General features: G+C 43.1%; 2 protein-coding genes across 5 annotated transcripts; both read left to right on the top strand.

Annotated features, from left to right (window-relative positions):
* The first annotated feature begins 42 nt into the window (after nt 1-42).
* Nucleotides 43-7918, top strand: LOC139382458 (protein FAM3C-like). The gene is made up of 9 exons (XM_071126524.1): nt 43-156; nt 775-843; nt 1075-1149; nt 1345-1462; nt 2114-2172; nt 2281-2331; nt 7169-7253; nt 7501-7627; nt 7795-7918. Exons 1-9 carry the CDS (start codon nt 138-140, stop codon nt 7882-7884), a joined length of 693 nt encoding a protein of 230 aa, XP_070982625.1. The 5' UTR covers nt 43-137; the 3' UTR covers nt 7885-7918.
* Nucleotides 7919-23878: 15960 nt separating this feature from the next.
* LOC139382437 (E3 ubiquitin-protein ligase Hakai-like) lies at nt 23879-27310 on the top strand. 4 transcript variants are annotated; one of them, XM_071126496.1, is made up of 6 exons: nt 23879-23949; nt 24520-24687; nt 24769-24869; nt 25023-25106; nt 25421-25494; nt 25680-27310. In XM_071126496.1, exons 1-6 carry the CDS (start codon nt 23937-23939, stop codon nt 26698-26700), a joined length of 1461 nt encoding a protein of 486 aa, XP_070982597.1. In that variant the 5' UTR covers nt 23879-23936; the 3' UTR covers nt 26701-27310. The 4 variants fall into 4 exon arrangements, with proteins under 4 accessions (XP_070982597.1, XP_070982589.1, XP_070982613.1 ...); XM_071126512.1 differs by having other exon boundaries at nt 23937-23949; nt 24578-24687; nt 25680-27214; XM_071126488.1 differs by having other exon boundaries at nt 24520-24869; nt 25680-27214.
* The last annotated feature ends 8 nt before the right edge of the window (nt 27311-27318 follow it).

The raw sequence follows: 27318 nt of genomic DNA, 5'->3' as shown, positions 1-27318 counted from the left end.
AAGAATCTGGTGAAGAAAGAAACTTAGGTTAAAAGCTAACTGGATCAACCTGACTAGCAACCAGCTGCATTTGCTCTTTTGTGTTTTTCATAAGGGGCTTCTCATACAGGCAACAGGAGAGAGAGTAATCAGATATCATGCTCACTGTACGCATAGGTAAGTCATATTTTCCCAAAAAATGCCAATGTTTTATGTTTACTGAGAAATCTGTATGTCAATCTGTCAATACAGTATTTGCTTTAAGAACAATGACAAGGTAATCTCTTGTAGGACAAATTAAAGCATGTTTTATGTATTACTGCTCAATATATGTTTTAATAGTGTCTATAGAGTAATACGGAATAACTTATTTTATGAACAGATGAATAAACAAGATTATAAACAAAATATTTTTTCCCATAGAGGGTTGAAGACTACCAACCAACAATGTGGTTTTACTGGTAGAGCAGTCTTCTATTTATCTCTGGCTCAGGCCAGTCCGGTGTTATTAACCCTTTCCTACTGTAGGGTGAGTGTAGAAATATACTTTAGTGTTTAGTGTAGGGCCCAGATCCTAGCTTGTGATCCATGCGAGTACTGACTTTCTCATAATTCATGCATTTACTGTATGTCAATAGGAAATTGGATTGAACATGAGTGAAATCAGCCCTTTGGTTGTACATTTTACAGTTGTAGTCATGCAGTCATTGACAGCTGTCTATGCTTGTCCACAATACATAAGTGACTTGGTGATTATCCTGTATAAGTACAATATCCCCATTATTTATCTTGCAGGCCTTCTTCCAATCATAGCAGTGCTTGGAATCATTTTCTTTGCTGTTTTCCTCATAATGCGGTCTCAAAGTAAGTCTCGATGACAATGTTTGTCACACAAGGACACATTCATTTGATAACGACTATTAATTACATGCTGTTAATAAAACCGGCATAACATTTGAATAAAAGTTTGTCATCTAGCCTAGCAACTGATGAATTTATCAGGAAAAGTGTTAATGTTTTCTTCAAGAGTAAGTACCCGCTACAATAGTTCCCATTCATAATGATACACGCTGCTCCTTCCCCCTATTACTCTAGGCCACACCCTCTCCTGGTATCCTGAGTTTCCTGGTCCAGAGTGGCTACAGGTGCCTAATGTACCCAAAGAGACCAGTGAGTAATCAGAAGGATGTGTATTTCCACCTGTGCAACCTGTTTGGGCTACTAGCATCCACATATTCAACATTTAAACAAAACAAAGTTATAGCTGGCAAGGCCAAAAAGCTAGTCTATCCCATCAAATTAATGGTATGGGGAACCATTAATATGTGTGATTGTGTGTGTTTATCCTCCTGAATACTTGCACAGCCTCCAGACAAAGACCGTGTGGCATCCCAAAGCCCTGTCCAGAGGGGGACTTCAGCTTTTTAATCGCCAGTGGAGCTGCTAATGTGGTTGGACCCAAAATCTGCATGGAGGACAAAATGTAAGGAACATATCCTTGTGTGTGTTGTTACAGGTTTTTTCCATTTATGTTTTGGGGTTGGACTTTTAGCACGTAGGGCTCACTGTGACCTTGTTAGTCAGTATGTGTTACACCTGTGCTGGTTGCAATGTCGTTAGTGTGAAGGTGTTTCACCTGAGCTTGCCCAGATGCTATTTAAGAGTGGCTGGCCCACTGTTCCAGTTGTCTTGATAGATCCGAAGGGTTAACACCTTTAGTTGGTGCTCCCTATTTTTATTTTGTAGACCAGCAAGCCTTCATCTGCTTTTGCGCCACACTTTTGTTTTGCTTCCTGTCTTTACATTTGGTGTGGGTTTTACTTTCGTTTGCTTTTTCTTGGGCAAATTCAGTCGGCGCTCATGGTGGGTGTCTTTTAGGTTCCTGTTGTTTCTAGTCAACCTTTAGTGGACACCACCATGAGTCTTTCAGAACCCCTCCTAAAACCCCACCTGTTTTGGTTGTTGGTCAGTGACTCCGTTAGTGCCCTATTCTGTTTGAGCAATTTTTAGTTTTTTTGCTGGGGAACGTATGTGTGTGAGTGAGAGCGATATCTTGATGTAGAGTGCCCTATTATTGTTCACGGTTGGGGGGGAGGTTGTCAGGTTGTGAGACTCTGTTCTATGTTCTCTTCAGGGTTATGGGTTATGTGGAAGAAAATGTTGGGTATGGAATTAACATTGCTGTTCTGAACGGTAAGTCAAAAGGTTATATACACATAGTATTAACAGTTTTCTTATTTTACATCTTGTATTCAGCGTAAATCTGATTTTAAATACCTAATTATTCTCTTTTTCACACAGGGAAAACGGGGGAGGGTATGAAGACAGCATTTTTTAACATGTATGATGGTGGTAAGATGGTTTACAGCCCCTATAAAAAAAAAATTGTCCAGCGGAGCATGTACATTGCCTAGTGACCTACACACCACATTGCAGTTTTCACATTTTGCAAATCTAAATGGTTTAAATTGGGGACTTTTTTTAACCAATCTACACAACATACTCCACATTTCAAAGTTAAATAAATTATATAAAAAAATACAATTATATCCCAGTGTTATGTATTCAGAAGACTGAGGCAGGGTTTTATCTAACCTTTCATATTTCTTTGAGCCTAGCAAACTGCCCAGTCCCTGCCGGTGACAAGCATACCCATAACATGCCACCACAATACTTGAAAATACAGTATCAACATTGCATTCACTACACATTACTGACCTGTATGGGGAAAAAAGGAAGCCCGTGTTAAAACTCCACTCTAAATCATTGATTCTGTTCGCAAAAAGGCAGTAAAGAAATATACTTTTTGGAATAAACTGAAGGTTTGGGTCAAATCCAGTACAACACACAGTGAATCACTTTATTTTCAAGTATTGTGGTGGCAGCATTATGTTATGGGTATTCTTGTCACTGGCAGGGACTGAGTTGGTTAGGATCAAATACATTTGAAAGGAGCAAAGCTCAAGAATTGAGTACATTTTATTGCAGAAGACATACCAGAATGGCTTTCCAAGAGGTGTTGAGTGGTCCAGTCTATCCTGAATTAAATTTGCGTGAAAATCAGAGACATACAGAGTATACCAAACACCTTCCTAATATTGAGCTGCACCCCCCACCACATAACAGCCTAATTTCATCGGTGCCTGGACTCTACAAGGTGTCAAATGTCACAGGCTCCGAATACAACGGGTGTAGACCTTACCGTGAAATGCTTACTTACAAGCCCTTAACAAACAATGCAGAATATTTGCTAAATAAACTAAAGTAAAAAAATGTACACAAAATAACTAACGAGGCTATTTACAGGGTGTACCGTTACAGAGTTAATGTGGTACAGGTCAGTTGGGGTAATATGTACAGTGGCAAGACAAAGTATGTTAACCCTTTGGGATTACCTGGATTTCTGCATAAATTGGTTTTAACTTTTGAACTGATATTCATCTAATTCACAACAATAGACAGTGTGCTTAAACTAACACGCAAATTGTGTATTTCTTGTCTAAATGTAATATATTTTAAACGTTCCCAGTGTAGGTTGGGAAAAGTATGTGAACCCCTTGGCTAATGACCTCCAAAAGTGAATTGGAGTCAGATAACCTGGAGTCCAATCAATGAGACGAGATTGGAGATGTTGCTTAGAGCTGCCCTGCTCAATAAAAAAACACTCACAAAATGTAAGTCTGCTATTCAAAAGAAACATTGCTTGACGTGAACCATACCTCGAACAAAAGAGATATCAGAAGACTTAAGAATTGGTGACTTGCATAAAGCTGGGAAGAGTTACAAAAGTATCTCTTAAAGCCTTGATGTTCATCAGTCCACGGTAAGACAAATTGTCTATAAATGGAGAAAGTTAAGCATTGTTGCTACTCTCCCTAGCAGTTGCCATCCTGTAAAGATGACTGCAAGATCACAGCACAGAATGTTCAATGAGGATAAAAAGAATCCTAGAGTGTCAGCTAAAGACTTAAAGAAATCTCTGGAACATGTTAACATCTCTGTTGATGATTCTACGATATGTAGAACACTAAACAAGAATGGGAGGACACCATGGAGAAGCCACGGCTGTTAAAAACACAAAACATTGCTGCACGTCTGAAGTTCGCAAAAGAACACCTGGATGTTCCACAGCGCTACTGGAAAAATATTCTGTGGACAGATTAAACTAAAGTTGAGTTGTTTGGAAGGAACACACATCACTATGTGTGGAGAAAAAAAGGCACAGCACACCGACATCAAAACCTCATCCCAACTGCAAAGTATGGTAGAGAGAGCATCATGGTTTGGGGCTGCTTTGCTGCCTCAGGGCTTGGACAGTTTGCTATCATCGACGAAAAAATGAATTCCCAAGTTTATCAATACATTTTGCAGGAGAATGTAAGGCTATCTGTCCGGCAATTGAAGCTCAACAGAAGTTGGGTGATGCAACAACACAACGACCCTAAGAACAGAGGTAAATCAACAACCGGATGGCTTCAACAGAAGAAAATATGCCTTCTGGAGTAGCCCAATCAGTCCTGACCTCAACCCGATTGACACCAGACATCCCAAGAATATTGCTGAACTGAAACAGTTTTGTAAAGAGGAATGGTCCAAAATTCCTCCTGACTATTGTGCAGGTCTAATCCGCAACTACGAAAACGTTTGGTTGAGGTTACTGCTGCCAAAAGAGGATCAACCAGTTATTAAATCCAAGGGTTCACACACTTTTTCCATCCTGCACTCAATGTTTACACGGTGTGCTCAATAAAGGCATGAAAACGTGTAATTGTTTGTGTTATTAGTTTAAGCAGACTGTGTTTGTCTATTGTTGTGACTTAGGAGAAGATCAGATCAAATTTGATGACCAACTCATTCAGAAATCTGGGTAATTCCAAAGGGTTCAGATACTTTTTCTTGCAACTGTACATGTAGGTAGGGGTAAAGTGACTATGCATAGATAAACAGCGCGTAGCAGCAGCGTAAAAAAAGGGTGTCAATGCAAATAGTTTGGATAGCCATTTGATGAACTGTTTAGCAGTCTAATGGCTTAGGGGTAGAAGCTGTTAAGAAGCCTTTTGGACGTAGACTTGGCACTCCGGTACCGCTTGCTGTGTGGTAGCAAAGAGAACAGTCTATGACTAGAGTGTCTGGAGTCTTTTACAATTTGTAGGGCCTTCTTCTGACACCACCTAATATAGAGGTCCTGGATGGCAGGAAGCTTAGCCCCAGTGATGTACTGGGCCGTACACACTACTCTCTGTAGCGCGTTGCGGTCGGATTCCGAGCAGTCGGATGCCATACCAGGCAGTGATGCAACCAGTCAGGATGCTCTCGATGGTGCAACTGTAGAAACTTTTTGAGGATCAGAGGGCCCATGCCAAATCTTTTCAGGGGAATAGGTTTTGTCGTGCCCTCTTCACGATCTTGGTATTGTCCTGGCACCACACTGCCAGGTCTCTGACCTCCCTGTAAGCTGTCTCATCATTGTCGGTGATCAGGCCTACCGCCGTTGTGGTCGGCTAACTTAATGATGGTGTTGGAGTCGTGCGTGGCCACACAGTCATGGGTGAACAGGGAGTACAGGAGGGGACTAAGCACGCACCCATGAGGGCCCCCAGTGTTGCGGATCAGCATGGCAGATGTGTTGTTGTTTACCCTTACCGCCTGGGGGTGGCCCATCAGGAAGTCCAGGATCCAGTTGCAGAGGAAGGTGTTTAGTCTCAGGGTCGAAAGCATTCCACAGGGATGCTGGCCCATGTTGACTCCAATGCTTCCCACAATTGTCAAGTTGGCTGGATGACCTTTGGGTGGAGGACCATTCTTGATACACATGGGAAACTGTTGTGTGGAAAAACCCAACAGCGTTGCAATTCTTGACAAAAACTGGTGCGCCTGGCACCTACTACCATACCCCTTTCAAAGGCACTTGCCCGTTCACCCTCTGAAGGAACACACACAATACACAATCCATGTCTCAATTATCTCGCGGCTTAAAAATCCTTTAACCTGTCACCTCCCCTTCAACTACACAGATTTAAGTGGATTTAACAAGTGACAACAGTAAGGGATTATAGCATTCATCTGGTCAGTCTGTCATGAAAAGAGAAAGTTTTGTATACTCAGTGTATTGCTGTCCATCAATGATTCCCAACCAAATTTACTGAGCTTGAGCAATTCTGACAAAAACAATGGATATACAGAGTTCCATAATTATTGGCACCCTTGATAAAGATGAGTAAAAAATATATGATACAAATACTGGGCTATATTCTATGCTAAATAAAATTGGAAAATTATATTTTATACTAATACAATTAATCAGATTAAAAAAAAAACAGTAATCAAAAAAAGAAAAAAAGGGGTCAACATTATTGGCAACCCTGTTTTCAGTACTCCAGCACTCTCCCCTTGCGAGAATGACAGATTCTTTCCAAAATGTTTTGAACACATTGGGATGGATTTTAGACCCTTCCTCCATACAGAATCTTCCCAGATCCTTGATATCCTTTGTCTGCGTTTATGGACTGTCCTCTTTTGATTCAAACCACAGGTTTTCAATGGGGTTCAAGTCCGGAGACTGAGATGGCCATTGCAAGATGTTGATTTGTGGTCAATTAACCATTTCTTTGTGGATTTTGATTCATGCTTTGGATTGTTTTGCTGGAAGATCCACTTGCGGCCAAGTGTCAGCCTCCTGTCAGAGGAAACCAGGTTTTTGGCAAAAAATGTGCAGTTATTCAAAATGAGTAAACTGTAATGGCTTCCATAGATGCTTCCACCAAGTATTAACTGTGAGGTGTGAAGACATGCAATAAAGACTTAATATTTAAAATTGTATTTAGAACATTGTCTATCATTTGAAACTTTATTATTTAAGGCAGCAAAATGTGAAGATTGTAAGGGGTGTGTAGATTTTCACTAGGCACTGTATTTCCTGCTTAGCAACATTCGTTAAATGCATCTCCACCCTTTCCATGATCGATTTCTGTACCTTGTTATAAATGTTGAGCTATTAACCAACCAGATACAATCATTCCTGAATGGGTTGGTCAACCATATCCAGCACGTTGAAAACTGAAGTACCATTTTTTTTTTAATAATACATAGATTTTGTTCAATTTGAGTGTGCATAATTCTAATTTCCACTCCTCAATAAAGAAAACCATTGATCATGTTGAAAAGCTGACATGTTATCCCTGTCTTGCAGATATTGAACCTCTGGTGGAGTTTCTGGAGTCCATTGAGAATGGATCCATTGTGTTGATTGCCACCTACGACGACCCAGCTACAAAGTGAGTCACATTTCATTTTAACATTAAACCAACTTTCATGGCAGAATTTGACCAATATGGTCATCCAGGATACTATATGATAATGCTTTGGGATCTTTGGAGTGTGCACCAAAATCATTAAATTAATTGAAGCGCTCTGCATGCTCATATAAAGTCCTATCGCAAGCCTATCCATATTGTTTTTAGTGATACAATTAATGATGGTAGTGAGGAAAAATACTGAATGGTTTTGGTAATTGATTGACAGATTGAACGAAGAAGCAAGGAGGCTTATCAGAGAGCTTGGCAGCTCTGCTATCCAGTCATTAGGCTTCAGAGACAACTGGGTCTTTGTTGGAGGAAAGGGAGCAGATGTCGAGAGTACCTTGGAGAAGGTAATACCATACCAACATTTTTATAATATGTTTTCACTGTCTCTGTTATCCAGTTTTTTGGATTGCACCTGCAGTTCCCCACTTTTTACTGATATCATTTGAGCTGGAGGAGCTATGTGTTTATGTTGCTGTTGCAGGAATCTAATTGATCCGTTTCCCCCCCACAGCATATTAAAAACAATAGAGACAAAAACAAGTATGACTCCTGGCCAGAGATGATTGAATTGCAAGGATGCTTACCACGCTATTTGGAGTGATTGGTACCAAAAATGTTGTTATCCTGCCAGACCCCATATCCACTATAAACATTTGCACATGTTGTGATGTCTGTATTACTCTGAAAAATGCATAATAAACAACAGTTTGGCCTTGTCTATGAAGTATTTTTTTGGCAAAATACAGAATTATCTGTTTATAACACAGATAATAGAGCTCGTTAGTCTGTAGTCCTACAAACGGGAAATTAGTTACCTGTGGTTCATTCAGCCATTTTTATTGGGGAAATTGATGGGGAAAGAATGGGGTTTTGGGATAAACACCGAAAATAAGGTCTGTGGTTAACACAGGCTTTGGTCTTATACGTTTTGTTCAATTAGATCGGTAAATCAGCTTTTAGTTTTCTTGCCCCTTATTTGTGGAACATTCTTCAAAATATTCTTAATGTGATGTTTTGGTGCCTCAAGGGCAATTCAGAAAGCTGATTGAGGACCTTATTACTGATTAATGTGTTTTTTTTTTATGACCGTGTCTTTCTAAAAGCAATTTGTATTTATATGAATGCATTTTCTGTAATTCAGGGCTAGTCTGTAAACGGGACCTTGGTCTCTGACTCCCAGATAAAATAAAGGTAAAATAAAAATCTGACATTTCAGCATGGAATTAAACATCAAGGTAGGTATTCAGGTAACAATCATGTAAGTAATAACAAATAAACAGTGCAGATAACAATTACCATCATCAACTCAATCTTCTCTTTCCTGCCAAGGTAGGATTTACCCTCCATCCTCCTCTTCCGAACGTCTCCTTTCCACTTTGAAGGTTATTTTGTTTTCTTGGTTGGCCCATTCTCATCCCCTCAGTTGTGCTACTACTGCTGTACACCTTTTTATTTGTAGTAGCTATCTAAAACTTACTGAGATGTTTCACCATATGACAGATGTGCTTATACGCGGTGTCATAAAAACAGAATTACATTTAGACACACACACTATACAGAGAGAGCAATCGAGTGGGAGGATTCTGCGCTGGCATGACCAGTTGATCAGCTAGCTACTGTACATGGTTGACACTGCAGCAAGTTTAGCCAGTTAACATTTGCTAAATATGCATATGTGACCAATAAAATTTGATTTGAAAAAGCATAACAAGCAAATGTCTTGGTATTTGCTTCCTAAAAGCCTTGATTATATTTCACCATCTTTCATTATTAGTAATTCATTGCAATATTATCAACATTAAAAATTATAGTAATTATGAAAATAACCATTCTAACCTGTCTTGCTTTCTTTTCAGTTTGCATTAGCCTCAAACAAATTAGGAGAATTTTACTGTAGAGCATTTTCACTTGAACAATTTTGTTTTTATTCTAATGCAAAATTGAGAGAAGCAGTATTTTTGTTCTTATTGCTATATAACTTATATTAGAATAACACCCCAGACTTTACAAAATATGATTTTATCTGATTTGTTTTTCAAGAGCTACACCATGTGTGTGTGTGTGTATATATACAGTGCCTTGCGAAAGTATTCGGCCCCCTTGAACTTTGCGACCTTTTGCCACATTTCAGGCTTCAAACATAAAGATATAAAACTGTATTTTTTTCATCAACAACAAGTGGGACACAATCATGAAGTGGAACGACATTTATTGGATATTTCACATTTTTATAACAAATCAAAAACTGAAAAATTGGGCGTGCAAAATTATTCAGCCCCTTTACTTTCAGTGCAGCAATCTCTCTCCAGAAGTTCAGTGAGGATCTCTGAATGATTCAATGTTGACCTAAATGACTAATGATGATAAATACAATCCACCTGTGTGTAATCAAGTCTCCGTATAAATGCACCTGCACTGTGATAGTCTCAGAGGTCCGTTAAAAGCGCAGAGAGCATCATGAAGAACAAGGAACACACCAGGCAGGTCCGAGATACTGTATACAAAAATATTTCCCAAGCTTTAAACATCCCAAGGAGCACTGTGCAAGCGATAATATTGAAATGGAAGGAGTATCAGACCACTGCAAATCTACCAAGACCTGGCCGCCCCTCTAAACTTTCAGCTCATACAAGGAGAAGACTGATCAGAGATGCAGCCAAGAGGCCCATGATCACTCTGGATGAACTGCAGAGATCTACAGCTGAGGTGGGAGACTCTGTCCATAGGACAACAATCAGTCGTATATTGCACAAATCTGGCCTTTATGGAAGAGTGGCAAGAAGAAAGCCATTTCTTAAAGATATCCATAAAAAGTGTTGTTTAAAGTTTGCCACAAGCCACCTGGGAGACACACCAAACATGTGGAAGAAGGTGCTCTGGTCAGATGAAACCAAAATTGAACTTTTTGGCAACAATGCAAAACGTTATGTTTGGCGTAAAAGCAACACTGCTGAACACACCATCCCCACTGTCAAACATGGTGGTGGCAGCATCATGGTTTGGGCCTGCTTTTCTTCAGCAGGGACAGGGAAGATGGTTAAAATTGATGGGAAGATGGATGGAGCCAAATACAGGACCATTCTGGAAGAAAACCTGATGGAGTCTGCTAAAGACCTGAGACTGGGACGGAGATTTGTCTTCCAACAAGACAATGATCCAAAACATAAAGCAACATCTACAATGGAATGGTTCAAAAATAAACATATCCAGGTGTTAGAATGGCCAAGTCAAAGTCCAGACCTGAATCCAATCGAGAATCTGTGGAAAGAACTGAAAACTGCTGTTCACAAATACTCTCCATCCAACCTCACTGAGCTTGAGCTGTTTTGCAAGGAGGAATGGGAAAAAATGTCAGTCTCTCGATGTGCAAAACTGATAGAGACATACCCCAAGCGACTTACAGCTGTAATCGCAGCAAAAGGTGGCGCTACAAAGTATTAACTTAAGGGGGCTGAATAATTTTGCACACCCAATTTTTCAGTTTTTGATTTGTTAAAAACGTTTGAAATATCCAATAAATGTCGTTCCACTTCATGATTGTGTCCCACTTGTTGTTGACTCTTCACAAAAAAATACAGTTTTATATCTTTATGTTTGAAGCCTGAAATGTGGCAAAAGGTCGCAAAGTTCAAGGGGGCTGAATACTTTCGCAAGGCACTGTACATACACACACACCTGATCTCGCTCTCTTCTCTCACTCTCTCTTTTTCTCTTTTCTCTTCTCTTCTCTCCCTCTCTCTATTTTCGAGAACTGTTTTATAATTTAATGTGTTTATTGTTTGTCTATCTTTTTTATGTATTCGTCTTCAAGTTTATATATGTTTACAACAAGCAAGGGGAAGATATCAGAATAGGGGCATTGGGGAATAATAACATATTGTACGGAATACATTTGTACTGTAGTGAAGCCATCTCTAGAGTAATGCAAGGTCTCTTTCATGATCATGTGAAACGTCAATTGCTATGGAAATGCTGGGATGTGTTTTTCAATTATGTTAAAGTTAATTATGTGATGCAACGATGGTGATACGATATGGATTACAATTATCATTATGAATATTAAGGCTACACGCACTACATGTTACACACATAGGCACTCAACCATGCATATTGGCAGAGTTATTATTTATTTGGTCATCACACATTATAGTCTTACTCTTATACAGACATCGTACACACTCACAATATCACCTCCAATATCATACACATCAACCTACTCAAATTTGCTACACACATAATATCTTGTCTCAATTTTCTAACATCTGTGGCATTGGCTCACAGGCAAACAGGCAAGGGAATAAAACAAATATTGCTAGAACAAATATGTCTATTTCTTGAATTCTAAATATCAGACATTTGAAAGCTCTAGTTTTGACCTTCATAATACGGCAGTAACTTTACAAGCACTAATTATGGTCAATTTAGACTGAGAATAGTATCTAGTTATGGTAAGGGGTGAAATAAGTATAGCCAGTTATAATTGTAACGGTTTAGTAGATTATAAAAAAAGAAGATCGGTCTTTACATGGCTAAAAGAAAAGGAATATAACATATACTGTTTACAGGAAACGCATTCTACATCCTTAGATGCTTATTTCACTGTATAGTAGAGCCTCTAGCCCTGCTCAATATGCCTTAGCCAACCCTTTAGTTCCACCTCCCACACATGCGGTGACATCAGCTGGTTTAAATGTTTCTAGAGACAATATCTCTCTCATCATCACTCAATGCCTAGGTTTACCTCCAATGTATTCACATCCTACCATACCTTTGTCTGTACATTATGCCTTTAATCTATTCTATCGAGCCCAGAAACCTGCTCCTTTTACTCTCTGTTCCGAACGTACTAGACAACCAGTTCTTATAGACTTTAGCCGTACCCTTATCCTACTCCTCCTCTGTTCCTCTGGTGATGTCAAGGTTAATCCAGGCCCTGCAGTGACAGAAACAAGTATCTTACCCTTGCTGCTTGCTACAGACCACCCTCTGCCCCCAGCTGTGCCCTGGACACCTTATCTGAATTGATTGGCCCCCATCTATCTTCAGCGCTCGTGCTGCTAGGTGACCTAAACTGGGACATGCTTAACATTCTGGCCATCCTACAATCTAAGATTGATGCCCTCAATCTCACACAAATTATCAATGAACCTACCAGGTACAACCCAAAATCCGTAAACACGGGCACCATCATAGATATCATCCTAACCAACTTGCCCTCCAAATGCACCTCTGCTGTTTTCAACCAAGATCTCAGCGATCACTGCCTCCTTACCTGCATCCGTAATGGGTCTTCGGTCAAACGACCACCCCTCATCACTGTCAAATGCTCCCTAAAACAATTCAGCGAGCAGGCCTTTCTAATCGACGTGGTGCGGGTATCCTGGAAGGATATTGACCTCATCCCGTCAGTAGAGGATGCCTGGTTATTCTTTAAAAGTGCTTTCCTCACCATCTTAAATAGGCATGCCCCATTAAAAACAATGTAGAACCAGGAACAGATACAGTTGAAGTCAGAGGTTTACATACACCTTAGCCAAATACATTTAAACAATTCCTGACATTTAATCCTAGTAAAAATTCCCTGTATTAGGTCAGTTAGGATCACCACTTTATTTTAAGAATGTGAAATGTCAGAATAATAGTAGAGAGAATGATTTATTTCAGCTTTTATTTATTTCATCACATTCCCAGTGGGTCAGAAGTTTACATACACTCAATTAGTATTTGATAGTACTGCCTTAAATTGTTTAGCTTGGGTCAAACGTTTCGGGTAGCCTTCCACAAGCTTCCCACAATAAGTTGGGTGAGTTTTGGCCAATTCCTCCTGACAGAGATGATGTAACGGAGTCAGGTTTGTAGGCCTCCTTGCTCGAACACACTTTTTCAGTTCTGCCCGCAGATTTTCTATAGGATTGAGGTCAGGGCTTTGTGATGGCCACTCCAGTACCTTGACTTTGTTGTCCTTAAGCCATTTTGCCACAACTTTGGAAGTATGCTTGGGGTCATTGTCTATTTGGAAGACCCATGTGCGACCAAGCTTTAACTTCCTGACTGATGTCTTGAGATGTTGCTTCAATATATCCACACAATTGTCCTTCCTCATGATGTCATCTATTTTGTGAAGTGCACCATTCCCTCCTGCAGCAAAGCACCCCCACAACATGATGCTGCCACCCCTGTGCTTCACGGTTGGGATGGTGTTCGTTAGCTTGCAAGCCTCCCCCTTTTTCCTCCAAACATAACGATGGTCCTCATGGCCAAACAGTTCTATTTTTGTTTCATCAGACCAGAAGACATTTCTGTAAACAATTGTTAGAAAAATTACTTGTCATGCACAGTAAATGTCCTAATCGACTTGCCAAAACTATAGTTTGTTAACAAGAACTTTGTGGAGTGGTTGAAAAATGAGTATATGTGTATGTAAACTTCCGACTTCAACTGTATAGCCCTTGGTTCACTCCCGACCTGACTGCCCTTGACCAGCATTAAAACATCCTGTGGCGTACTGCATTAGCATCGAATAGCCCCCGTGATATGGAACTTTTCAGGGAAGTTAGGAACCAATATACACAGGCAGTTAGGAAAGCTAAGGCTAGCTTTTTCAAACAGAAATGTGCATCCTGTAGCACAAACTCAAAAAAGTTCTGGAACACTGTAAAGTCCATGGAGAATAAGAGCCCCTCCTCCCAGCTGCCCACTGCACTGAGGCTAGGAAACACTGTAACCACCTATAAATCCACTATAATTGAGAATTTCAATAAGCATTTTTCTACGGCTGGCCATGCTTTCCATCTGGCTACCCCTACCCCGGTCAACTGCCCTGCATCCCCCACAGCAACTCGCCCAAGCCTCCCCCATTTCTCCTTCACCCATATCCAGATAGCTGATGTTCTGAAAGAGCTGTAAAATCTGGACCCCTACAAATCAGCCGGGCTAGACAATCTGGGCCATCTCTTTCTAAAATGATGTACCGAAATTGTTGCAGCCCCTATTACCAGTCTGTTCAACCTCTCTTTCAGATCTTCTGAGATTCCCAAAGATTGGAAAGCTCTAGACCGAAACTGCTACAGATCTATATCTATCCTATCCTTCCTTTCTAAGGTCTTCGAAAGCCAAGATAACAAACAGATTTCCGACCATTTAGAATCCCACCGTACCTTCTCCGCTATGTAATCTGGTTTCAGAGCTGGTCATGGGTGCACCTCAGCCACACTCAAGGTCCTAAACGATATCAATACCGCCATCGATAAGAGACATTACTGTGCATCCGTATTTATCAACCTGGCCAAGGCTTTCGACTCTGTCAATCACCACATTCTTATCGGCAGACTCAACAGCCTTGGGTTCTCAAATGACTGCCTCACCTGGTTCACCAACTACTTCTCTGATAGAGTTCAGAGTGTCAAATCGGAGGGCCTGCAGTTTACCTATAAAATGGGCTGATGGTGAAATAGACATACTCTGTATTTATATCACAAAATATATAAATAAGCTCTCCACAATGAATTTCAATAGAAAACTTGTAAAAATAGACAAGATCCTGCAACCATGAAGAGGAGAAATACAACATGATACTGATGTTGTGTCAAAGTCTTAACGTCAAACTTCTTAAGATTTAAACACCGTCCTTATGCCTCACCTGTCTATTTATGGAAAAAATTGCCCTGATTAACTCCTTAGCCATGTCTCAGTTTATTCACTTACTTATGGCGCTGCCTACTCCTGATGATTCTTTTTTCAAATCATATGAGCAAAAAATATTTTGCTTGACCTGGGACACTAAACCAGACAAAATAAAACGTGCCTATCTATATAATGAGTATGAATTGGGTGGGTTGAGATTATTAAATATAAAAGCACTAAACCTCTCTCTAAAAGCTTCACTCATTCAAAAAGTTTTATTTGAACCTTAAATGGTTCTCAAGTAAATGACTAAGAAAAGCTCATCTTTTTGCCTTTGTGCAGATTGTCATGTATCATTTTTGATTAATTGAAAATTATACCTTTTTCAAAGTATCACTCTTTTTCGAACAAGCATTGCAGAGCTGGCTACATTTTCAATTTCATCGCCCTGAAAAGATAGAACAAATATTATAATAAATATTATGGCTGAACTCAAATGTGCTGGTTGATAAAATACCTGTATTTATGGGAAAGATGTTTGAAAAGGGTATTTTGTTCTTAAATTATTGTAACGACGTTCGTCTGTAGGAGGAGAAGCGGACCAAAAAGCAGCGTGGTGGTTATTCATGTTCTTTAATGGAAAACTGAACAATACATGAAATAACTCAAATCTACAAAACAACAAACGGAACGTGAAAACCTATACAGCCTATCCTGTGACAACAAACACAATGACAGGAACAATCACCCACAAACACACAGTGAAACCCAGGCTACCTAAGTATGATTCTCAATCAGAGACAACTAATGACACCTGCCTCTGATTGAGAACCATACTAGGCCGAAAACATAGAAATGCCCCAAAACATAGAAAAACAAACATAGACTGCCCACCCAACTCACGCCCTGACCATACTAAATAAATACAAAACAACGGAAATAGAGGTCAGAACGTGACAGTACCCCCCCCCCAAAGGTGCGGACTCCGGCCGCAAAACCTTGACCTATAGGGGAGGGTCTGGGTGGGCGTCTGTCCGCGGTGGCGGCTCTGGCGCGGGACGCGGACCCCACTTCACCATTGTCTTAGTCCGCCTTATTGTCCGCCTCCGTGGCTTACTCACCATGACCACCCCTCTCAATGACCCCACTGGACAGAGGGGCTGCTTGGGACAGAGGGGCAGCTCGAGACAGAGGTGAAACAGCTGCTCGGGACAGAGGGACAACTGCTCGGGACAGAGGGACGTTAGCAGCTCGGGGCAGAGGGGCAGCTGCTCGGGACAGAGGGGCGGCAGCTGCTCGGGACAGAGGGGCGGCAGCTGCTCGGGACAGAGGGGCAGCTGCTCGAGCGGCCCCTGGCTGACTGGCGGCACTGGCGGCCCCTGGCTTACTGGCGGCCCCTGGCTGACTGGCGGCCCCTGGCGGCACTGGCGGCCCCTGGCGGCACCTGGCTGACTGGCGGCACTGGCGGCCCCTGGCTGACTGGCGGCACTGGCGGCCCCTGGCTGACTGGCGGCACTGGCGGCCCCTGGCTGACTGGCGGCACTGGCGGCCCCTGGCTGACGGGCGGCACTGGCGGCCCCTGGCTGACGGGCGGCACTGGCGGCCCCTGGCTGACGGGCGGCACTGGCGGCCCCTGGCTGACGGGCGGCACTGGCGGCCCCTGGCTGACTGGCGGCACTGGCGGCCCCTGGCTGACTGGCGGCACTGGCGGCCCCTGGCTGACTGGCGGCACTGGCGGCCCCTGGCAGACGGGCGGCACTGGCGGCTCCTGGCAGACGGGCGGCACTGGCAGCGCTGGGCAGACGGGCGGCACTGGCGGCGCTGGGCAGACGGACGGCGCTGGCGGCGCTGGGCAGACGGACGGCGCTGGCGGCGCTGGGCAGACGGGAGGCTCAGCTGGCGCTGGGCAGACGGGAAGCTCAGCTGGCGCTGGGCAGACGGGAAGCTCAGCTGGCGCTGGGCAGACGGGAAGCTCCGGCAGCGCTGGACTGAGTAGCTCTCGTAGCGCCGAACAGGCGGGAGACTCCGGCAGCGCCGGAGAAGAGGAAGGCCCTGGTAGCGCCGGAGAGGCGGGAGACTCCGACAGCGGCGCCGGACAGGCGGGAGGCTCCGGCAGCGGCGCCGGACAGGCGGGAGGCTCCGGCAGCGGCGCCGGACAGGCGGGAGGCTCCGGCAGCGGCGCCGGACAGGCGGGAGGCTCCGGCAGCGGCGCCGGACAGGCGGGAGGCTCCGGCAGCGGCGCCAGACAGGCGGGAGGCTCCGGCAGAGGCGCCGGACAGGCGGGAGGCTCCGGACAGGCGGGAGGCTCCGGCAGAGGCGCCGGACAGGCGGGAGGCTCCGGCAGCGGCGCCAGACAGGCGGGAGGCTCCGGCAGAGGCGCCGGACAGGCGGGAGGCTCCGGACAGGCGGGAGGCTCCGGCAGAGGCGCCGGACAGGCGGGAGGCTCCGGCAGCGCTGGAGAGGAGGGAGCCCCTGTAAGGATGGGCCGGAGAGACAGCCTGGTACGGGGGGCTGCCACCGGAGGGCTGGTGCGTGGAGGTGGTGACGGATAGACCGGGCCGTGAAGGCGTACTGGAGATCTTGAGAGCAGGGCTGGCACCAACCGCCCTGGCTGGATCTTCACCCTAGCCCGGCAGATGTGGGGAGCTGGGATATAGCGCACCGGGCTAAGCACGCGTACTGGGGACACCGTGCGAACAACTGCATAACACGGTGCCTGACCAGCACCACGCCCGCCACAGTTAGCACTGCTAGGAGCACTGTAGTGCTGAGATGGCATTACCCCAAAAATGGAGGAGGCAGGTGGCAGCGGGAGGAGGTAGGGAACTGGTCTGTCTGCCCAATATAAAGGATCAAAACTGGTCTCAGGTTCAGGAATAGCTGAAAATGCATAGCATTGATCTAAAATTGACCCTAGAAATAGTACTGTTATTAGATCTTGAGAGACCGGGTCAGTCAATTACTAATATACTAATACTCTTAGTAAAAGTATTTATCTTCAATTCGCAATCTGTGGATTCTATTCGATTAGATCGATTGAAATTGTACGTTAAACATCACAGCATAGTGGAAAGATATGTGTTGCTTAGATACCCGGAGTGGGGGGCCAGCAGAGATAGATGGGATGGGCTGAAGGAAGCTGAGGGTTGGTATGTGGAAGTGGAGACAAGTGGGAGTGGAGTTGCTGTGTGGGAGATAGAATGATGGTCAAAGATAAAAGTAAAACATTTAAAATAATCCAAATAAAACATAATAAAAAGTACATTTGAATGACACTAAGTGGCAGTGTTTTTACAACTAATGCTGGTTTGCCCGAGGCTGATGCCGTGCAGGTGTTTGTACACATGCATATACACACACTCTCATTCAAATAAACACATACAAGAACACACATACATGTAATAGTGCCAGACATGCACACAAACATATACAGTTGGCATTGCTGTTATGATTTTAGTTGTCCTTGATATCTTTTGTTTTACATTTATTTTTATAAAAGTTTTAAAAATGCATTGTTGCTTGCTGTTTTCTTCTGTATTTTCCTTTTTTCTATTTACTTCATTCTCTTGGTTGTTGGTGCATTGGGGGGTTCTTGGGGGTGGGGAATGGAATTAATTGTATTTTTTATTTTTCTTCCTGGGGGGGACTGTGGGAGGGGTCATGGGACAGCTATTGGGGAACTGTGGGGGGATCTTGGAGGGTTCGGGTTCACATTTTTTGGCATGGTGGTAGATCGGTCAACATGCACTTGAGCAGGGCATTGACCCTGGATGCTTCTGTGTGTCGCTCTGAATGAGAATCTGTTGGATGACTGGTATGATGTAGTTGTTGAGCAGCTTCACTGCAAGCATATGTATGTTTCGAATATTCAATAAAAAACATTTAAAAATACCTTGAAGTTTGTGGAAATGTGAAAGGAATGTAGGAGAATATAACACAATAGATCTGGTAAAAGATAATACAAAGAAAAAAAAACGCTCTTTTGTATTTTTTTTACCATCATCTTTGAAATGTAAGAGAAAGGGCCTAATGTATTTTTCCAGCTCAGGTGCAATTTACATTTTGGCCAATAGATGGCAGCAGTGTATGTGCAAAGTTTTAGACTGATCCAATGAACCATTGCCTTTCTGTTCAAAATGCTGTATCAAGACTGCCCAAATGTGCCTAATTTGTTTATTAATAACTTTTCATGTTCAAAATTGTGCACTCTCAAACAATAGCATGGTATTCTTTCACTGTAATAGCTACTGTAAATTGTAAAGTGCAGTTAAATTAACAAGAATTTAAGCTTTCTGCCAATATCAGATATGTCTATGTCCTGGGAAATGTTCTTGTTACTTACAAGCTCATGCTAATTGCATTAGGCTACGTTAGCTCAACCGTCCTGTGGAAGGGACACCAATCCCGAAGACATGAACCCTATCAGTCACAAGACCCCAACAAAAATCGGCTTTTCATTTATCTGACTTTCATTTATTGGCATTTAGCCTCATAATTAAGTGTTTTATCGTTTATTTTCAGGACAACCAGGGCTACAAGTATAACACAAAACACATTTTAGGAGACCTTTGAAATATTTAGCAGGTCTTTGAAATATTTAGCAGGGCTTTGAAATACAGTATTTCACAGCCTTTTACCAAACTTTGCAGCCTATTACCAAACTTTGTAGGATTTAAAAATATTTGAAGCCTTTTACCAAAATTCACAGCCTACAATTTGGAAAGCTGGTTAACACCTTAGGGAAACCGTAAAAAAAATCTGTAAAAAACGAAATCTTCCCATAGGCTTTGTCCAACGAATCATGGTGGATTTAGTGCCTACAAAAAGACGCCATTACTATTGCCACATAGTTTGTAAACCCAGAGGCGCAACATCGCAAGACTTTCAGAAATTATTGCGAAACAGACCAAGCAGACCAAGCCGAGGTTTGGGCTTTGAGAAGTCAATGAGAGAAGGTTAAAAATTCTTCCTAATTTTCTTGAAATCTAAAAGCACAACCTAGATTCGAGCCAAAGCGACAACTGACACCTTTTCATTTGTCAAAAACAACTTTATATCGAAGGAGTGCCTTTGATTTGACTGCCTGCACATGCGCAATTTGGCATTTAAATGAACATCAAAGCAAATCAATTCAAAGGTTATTGGTCACATACACGTGGTTAGCAGACGTTACTGCGAGTGTAGGGCAATGATTGTGCTTCTAGTTCTGACAGTGCAGCAATATCTAACATGTAATCTAACAATTTCACAACAACTACCTAATACACACAAATCTAAGTAAGGAATGGAATAAGAATATATACATATACAGTGCCTTGCGAAAGTATTCGGCCCCCTTGAACTTTGCGACCTTTTGCCACATTTCAGGCTTCAAACATAAAGATATAAAACTGTATTTTTTTGTGAAGAATCAACAACAAGTGGGACACAATCATGAAGTGGAACAACATTTATTGGATATTTCAAACTTTTTTAACAAATCAAAAACTGAAAAATTGGGCGTGCAAAATTATTCAGCCCCCTTAAGTTAATACTTTGTAGCGCCACCTTTTTCTGCGATTACAGCTGTAAGTCGCTTGGGGTATGTCTCTATCAGTTTTGCACATCGAGAGACTGAAATTTTTTCCCATTCCTCCTTGCAAAACAGCTCGAGCTCAGTGAGGTTGGATGGAGAGCATTTGTGAACAGCAGTTTTCAGTTCTTTCCACAGATTCTCGATTGGATTCAGGTCTGGACTTTGACTTGGCCATTCTAACACCTGGAGATGTTTATTTTTGAACCATTCCATTGTAGATTTTGCTTTATGTTTTGGATCATTGTCTTGTTGGAAGACAAATCTCCGTCCCAGTCTCAGGTCTTTTGCAGACTCCATCAGGTTTTCTTCCAGAATGGTCCTGTATTTGGCTCCATCCATCTTCCCATCAATTTTAACCATCTTCCCTGTCCCTGCTGAAGAAAAGCAGGCCCAAACCATGATGCTGCCACCACCATGTTTGACAGTGGGGATGGTGTGTTCAGGGTGATGAGCTGTGTTGCTTTTACGCCAAACATAACGTTTTGCATTGTTGCCAAAAAGTTCAATTTTGGTTTCATCTGACCAGAGCACCTTCTTCCACATGTTTGGTGTGTCTCCCAGGTGGCTTGTGGCAAACTTTAAACAACACTTTTTATGGATATCTTTAAGAAATGGCTTTCTTCTTGCCACTCTTCCATAAAGGCCAGATTTGTGCAATATACGACTGATTGTTGTCCTATGGACAGAGTCTCCCACCTTTTGCAGTGGTCTGATACTCCTTCCATTTCAATATTATCGCTTGCACAGTGCTCCTTGGGACGTTTAAAGCTTGGGAAATCTTTTTGTATCCAAATCCGGCTTTAAACTTCTTCACAACAGTATCTCGGACCTGCCTGGTGTGTTCCTTGTTCTTCATGATGCTCTCTGCGCTTTTAACGGACCTCTGAGACTATCACAGTGCAGGTGCATTTATACGGAGACTTGATTAAACACAGGTGGATTGTATTTATCATCATTAGTCATTTAGGTCAACATTGGATCATTCAGAGATCCTCACTGAACTTCTGGAGAGAGTTTGCTGCACTGAAAGTAAAGGGGCTGAATAATTTTGCACGCCCAATTTTTCAGTTTTTGATTTGTTAAAAAAGTTTGAAATATCCAATAAATGTCGTTCCACTTCATGATTGTGTCCCACTTGTTGTTGATTCTTCACAAAAAAATACAGTTTTATATCTTTATGTTTGAAGCCTGAAATGTGGCAAAAGGTCGCAAAGTTCAAGGGGGCCGAATACTTTCGCAAGGCACTGTAAATATATGGATGAGCAATGACAGAGCAGCATAGGCAAGATGCAATAGATGGTATAAAATACAGTATATACATATGAGATGAGTAATGCAAGATATGTAAACATTATTAAAATGGCATTATTAAAGTGAATAGTGATCTATTTATTAAAGTGGCCAATGAATTCAAGTCTGTATGTAGCAGCCTCTCTGTGTTAGTGATGGCTGTTTAACAGTGATGGCCTTGAGATAGAAGCTGTTTTTCAATCTCTCGGTCCCAGCTTTGATGCACTTGTACTGACCTCGCCTTCTGGATGGTAGTGGGGTGAACAGGCAGTGGCTTGGGTGGTTGTTGTCCTTGATTATCTTTTTGGACTTCCTGTGACATCAGGTGCTGTAGGTGTCCTGGAGGGCAGGTAGTTTGCCCCCGGTGATACGTTGTGCAGACTGCACCACCCTCTGGAGAGCTTTGCGGTTGTGGGTGGAGTTGCTGCAGTTGCTGTACCAGGTGGTGATACAGCCCGACAGGATGCTCTCAACTGTACATCTGTAAAAGTTTGTGAGGGTTTTAGGTGACAAGCCAAATTTCTTCAGCCTCCTGAGGTTGAAGAGGCGCTGTTGCGCTCCTCTGTCATTGTCACAGCTGTGCATATCCCCCCTCAAGCCGATACCACCTGACAAAGTCAGGTTTGGATGTCAGTTATCCCGTGAGAGCTTTTGTCCCGAACCCATTAAGATGTTTTAGGTGCCAAGCTTATGATCATGTTGCAGCAGTGTGTAGGAAGGAGATTCCTAGATGTGAGAAGTGTGCAGGAGGGCATGAGACAAAGGAATGTGTAGTATCGGTTGAAAAAGTTGTGTGTGTTAACTGTAGCGGTAAACAGAACGGAAAACGCCGCACACTGCTGCTCATACTCCCAGGTGATATTTATTTATGACAACATTTCAACCCTTTTGGTTGACAGAAAGGGTCAAAACATTGCGTTTTCCTTTCTGTTTTCGATGAGTTTGCCTACAACTCCAGCACCTGCGGAAAGTACCTGGATTTGCACATGTTCTTCAGCTTTTGTAACTGTAGGGGTACACATGGTGCTGGAGATCCGAAGTGTCCAGTTTTAAAAAAGGCAGGTTGAGGTTGCCAGGATCAGAGTAGTACAGAAGGTGTCGTATGCTGCGGCACTGAAGAGAGTAGTAGAGGGAGATTGGTCCAGGGCGAGGGATACTAAGAGGCTCCTTGTGAATAAGCCAAGGCCAATAGTTAGCGTTCATAGCCATGGTTATAAACTTTACCGCGGAAATGGAACGTATATCACATAACAGTAGATGATGTGGTGGCAGCTGCAGAAAAGTACTTGGGTGTATGAGATTTTACTGCAGAAGAGTTGGCCTGGTGTTGGATCAGATGGAATAGTGGTGAGGTTTTAATGAGTGTAGTTTTTTTTTTAAAGTATTCTTTATTTAACTAGGCAAGTGAGTTAAGAACAAATTCTTATTTACAATGAAGGCCTACTGAGGAACAATGGGTTAAATGCCTTGTTCAGGGGCAGAACGACATATGTTTACTTTGTCAGCTCGGGGATTCGATCAATGCTCTAACCTTTTTCTTTTTTCCCCCCTTTATTTAACCAGGTAGGCCAGTTGAGAACAAGTTCTCATTTACAACTGCGACCTGGCCAAGATAAAGCAAAGCAGTGCGACACAAGCAACACAGAGTTACACACGGGATAAACAAATGTACAGTCTATAGCACAATAGAAAATCTATATACAGTGTGCGCAAATGGAGTAAGGAGGTAAGGCAATAAATAGGCCAATAGTAGCAAAGTAATTACAATTTAGCAAATTAACACTGGAGTGATAGATGTGCAGATTATGATGTGTAAGTAGAAATACTGGTGTGCCAAAGAGCAAAAAAGTAAATAAAAACAATATTCAACTAACCTACCGCCCCAGGTTAGGCAGTAGGGCAATTTTTCTTCCCTTTTCCCAGTCCTTTTTCCTTTCCCTTTTTGTGTCACATCGTGTAATGAATTCGCACTCCAGAACAGTAGGCAGAAACACACGGCCAGATAAGAGAACTACAGTAGATGACTAGGAAGGCTGCGACTGGCCTCACACTCCAGTACAGTTGGTGGCGCTGTATACGCCTTTCAGTTGGTTGCGATCGGCCAATACAAATGTAAAGAAGAAGAACAATCCTTTCCCATACTGCAATGCGTCAATAATTTGATAATGTACCAAAATGGTGAGGAGTTTCTATGTGTACATCCATTTATTATATTTGTATGGTGTACATATGATACATTTTGTGTTGCAGTGGCTTTTATTATTATGCAGTGTTTCCTGTAGGTAGCTAGAGCCGAAAACACAGACAGGAAACTGTATTGGGCTCAAGGCCTTTGAGGGCTAGCACTGCCTAGCTCGAATTATTTTCAGTTGGCTAGCGAGCTATAGTAGCTATGCTTATGGCCAACGTTAGCTAGCTAACTGTATACATATTATATTGTTGTAGTTGATATTGGTAGTTAGGTAAAGGTCTATACGTATCCCACAAAAATGCAACCCAATAGCCCATGTAACACCACTATGCAACAGTAACCTGTTGAAGTTAGCATGCAAACATCTAGCAAACTAGACAGGCAGGATATAAGCATGTTTTGTGACCACTGACACTAGCCCAAGCAGAGACCTTAGAGGATAATAATCTATGACCCAAGCATTAGTTTGAACAGTTACAGCAAACAAGTTGAAAAAGATAAATGTGCACATTGAACTAGCTATGGCTATTGACATTGTGACATATGATTATTTTTAGACACTGATCTACAAGGCACTGATGGTTCAGGCATTCTTGGGGGCCCTGATGTACGTAGACGGATCCCCATTAAGCTGATATCCAAGCAGCCAGTCAGAAACAAGGCTGTTAACCACTCACAGAGACCCTTAAGCAGACTGCCCTCCAAAACTCAGTCTAATGATGAAGGTAAGCATGATGGTGGCTTGAAGGAGAGAGAAGCACATCCAGAATTGCCATTCATGCCAATTGTATTCCTTAATGTTCTAGAGGGCTTTGGTTTCAAGCAGGAAGATAGATTTGAGCGCAAGTCTGGAGATGCGTTAGGCAACCAGAGGAGGTTCCCTCAGCCCGTGTTCTGGGACTACAAAGTAAGTGTCCATTCTCTATATTTCTTCTAAAACACGGTTACTCCTCTAATTTGTTGCGACCCAAAATAACGCTATCATGATGTTGCAGGCTGCATATTGTGTGTATTCTTTCAGAGACAGCTAAATGTGAAAATATTAGTTTTGTCTCTTCAGCTGAATCTGGTTGGCGAAAAGGACGACACGCCAGTTCATTTCTGTGAGATATGTGGCCTTCCCATAAAGCTCTATGGACGCATGGTAAGTTTATGCCTCCTTCCCTCACTAGGAATATTTCTGCAAGTAACTATAATCCACACTCTTTATTCATTCATTTTTATGCCTTGACACCACAGTAGGTTGGTGGCACCTTAATTGGGGAGGACAGGCTTGTGGTAATGACTGGAGCAGAATCGGGGGAATGGTATCAAATACATTAAACACATGGTTTCCATGTGTCTGATGCCAATCCATCTACTCTGTTCCAGCCACGAATATGAGCCGTCCTCCCCTCACCAGCCTCCTGTGCTTGACACTTGGCGCTCATGTGTGCTAACATTGTTCCTCTTCCACAGATTCCCTGCAAGCATGTATTTTGCTATGATTGTGCCCTGCTCCATGAGAAGAAGATGGAAAAGATGTGTCCAGGGTAAATTGCCTCAAACCTTTGCGTTCGATTATACTGTACAAGAAATTAGTCGTGAACTGTTGTGAGCTATCTCCCTCACATTGTGAGTGCACAGTCTAGTCTCTCTGCTAAGTCTCAAAGCATGTGTTGATGTAATGCGTGTGTTGTCGCTGGCTCCACTTCCCTTACTAAACCACTGAGATTAGTCTCACCCTATACAGCTGCACAGATCCGGTCCAGCGGATCGAGCAGTGCCTGCGGGGCCTCCTCTACATGTGCAGCATCGTTCCGGGCTGCAAGCGCACCTACTTGTCCCAGCGCGACCTGCAGGCCCATGTCAACCACCGACACATGAGGGCATCCAAGGCTGCAGGAGGGGGCATTCTACCACGCCTAGAGCCCTTGCATCCACAACTGGCCTCAGAGCCACCTGACCACTTCCGTCGACTACCACTGCCCCACCTGGCCAAAGGACACCCCCTCATACCCCCACAGCTGCAGGGACACGACCCCTATGGTCAGCCCCCTCCCTCCTCGCCGTCAACCCCCTCCTCTGAACTGGGCCCCTCTGGTCTCCATCGCCCCCCACTGGGTCAGGAGACGTTCCGCATTGCCACGTTGACTACTCGTAAGCACAGCAACCTCATCACTGTGCCCATTCAAGATGACTCTGGGGACTCGCCCCTTCCCCAGCCTGCCCAGGGCATGCCCCCTCCCCACCAGCATCAGGGAGACTACCCTGGCCAGCCCCACCACCTGATGGCCCTCCCACCCCAGCAGCAGCACTACGGCCCACCCCCTCAACCGCCACCCACCCTCAGCCACCCTATGCAGCACATGCCTCAGGGCTCCGGGACGCCTCATCTGGTCTACAACCAGGTCCCTCCCATGTCCTCAGGCCTGCCTCCTATCACCCCACCACCCGGACACATCATGGGCCAGATGCCTCCCTACATGAACCACCCACCTCCCCCAGGCCCCCTGCCCCAACACGGTGGTCCTCCTGTTAACACGCCCCCTCCCCACCACTACAATCCAAGCTCCATGCAGCAGGATCGGGGCACTCTTAGCCCGCCCTTTAATCAGCCCGGGGGACTGAGCCCAGGGATGTGGCCAGCCCCCAGGGGCACTCACCCGCCCTGCATGCAGGGGCTTCCACCCCATGGCCAGATGCCTGGTCCTCCCCAGCACCCAGACCAGTCCCGCTACCACCCTTACTATCAGTAACCTCACCCACAAAACCTAGTTCAGAGTTCAAACATTGCATTGTGTTGATTAGTTTAAATATGGAGCCTATATGAGTGAGTGGAACTAATGATAACCTGTATACTCACTTCAGGGTTTCTGAACATCTCAATAGATTTTAGAAATAATTTCTATGTTTTTGAATTCTCATCAAATTAATTGTGAAAGACTGAACTTAATTTAATTTTTCTGAAATCAATCCTTATTCAGACACATGGAAATGTTATTTTGTAATTTTCCAAATATGTAATGCCTGGTGAATTTTTCAATGGGATAGAATTTGATTAAATGTATGGTTACAAAAATGATTTAATGTCTTTGGTACATTGTGTGGAGGCATTGGCCATTCATATTTTGGGTGAGATGTAAACAAAATGAATGTACTGATATGAAAATAATGATTCAAAAATACCTGCCATTTCTGAAATGTAAGCAACTGAGTTTTTTTTAACCAAATTTTATTACAATAAAGGTTGCATACCCCCGTTTGATCATGTTATTGTGGAGGACCTTGTAGGCGTATATTTTACACTGTCGGAACTTAGTGGATTGTGATTTTCAAGATGCGAATAAATGCCCATGTTTGTTGGTACAGGCCCG

The sequence above is a fragment of the Oncorhynchus clarkii genome, chromosome 2 (assembly GCF_045791955.1).
Source record: "Oncorhynchus clarkii lewisi isolate Uvic-CL-2024 chromosome 2, UVic_Ocla_1.0, whole genome shotgun sequence".
NCBI lineage: Eukaryota > Metazoa > Chordata > Actinopteri > Salmoniformes > Salmonidae > Oncorhynchus > Oncorhynchus clarkii.
The sequence above is the reverse complement of the archived record's forward strand: the minus strand, read 5'-3'. Positions and strand labels throughout refer to the sequence as shown.

What these genes read in the sequence shown, in the direction of transcription:
- LOC139382437 (XM_071126488.1), top strand. An exon ending in CCGTGTTCTGGGACTACAAA is followed by an intron (nt 24,870 to 25,022) that starts GTAAGTGTCCAT and finishes TTGTCTCTTCAG; the next exon opens with CTGAATCTGGTTGGCGAAAA. An exon ending in ATGGAAAAGATGTGTCCAGG is followed by an intron (nt 25,495 to 25,679) that starts GTAAATTGCCTC and finishes CACTGAGATTAG; the next exon opens with TCTCACCCTATACAGCTGCA.
- LOC139382458 (XM_071126524.1), top strand. An exon ending in CCTCATAATGCGGTCTCAAA is followed by an intron (nt 844 to 1,074) that starts GTAAGTCTCGAT and finishes CTATTACTCTAG; the next exon opens with GCCACACCCTCTCCTGGTAT. An exon ending in TTTTAACATGTATGATGGTG is followed by an intron (nt 2,332 to 7,168) that starts GTAAGATGGTTT and finishes CCTGTCTTGCAG; the next exon opens with ATATTGAACCTCTGGTGGAG.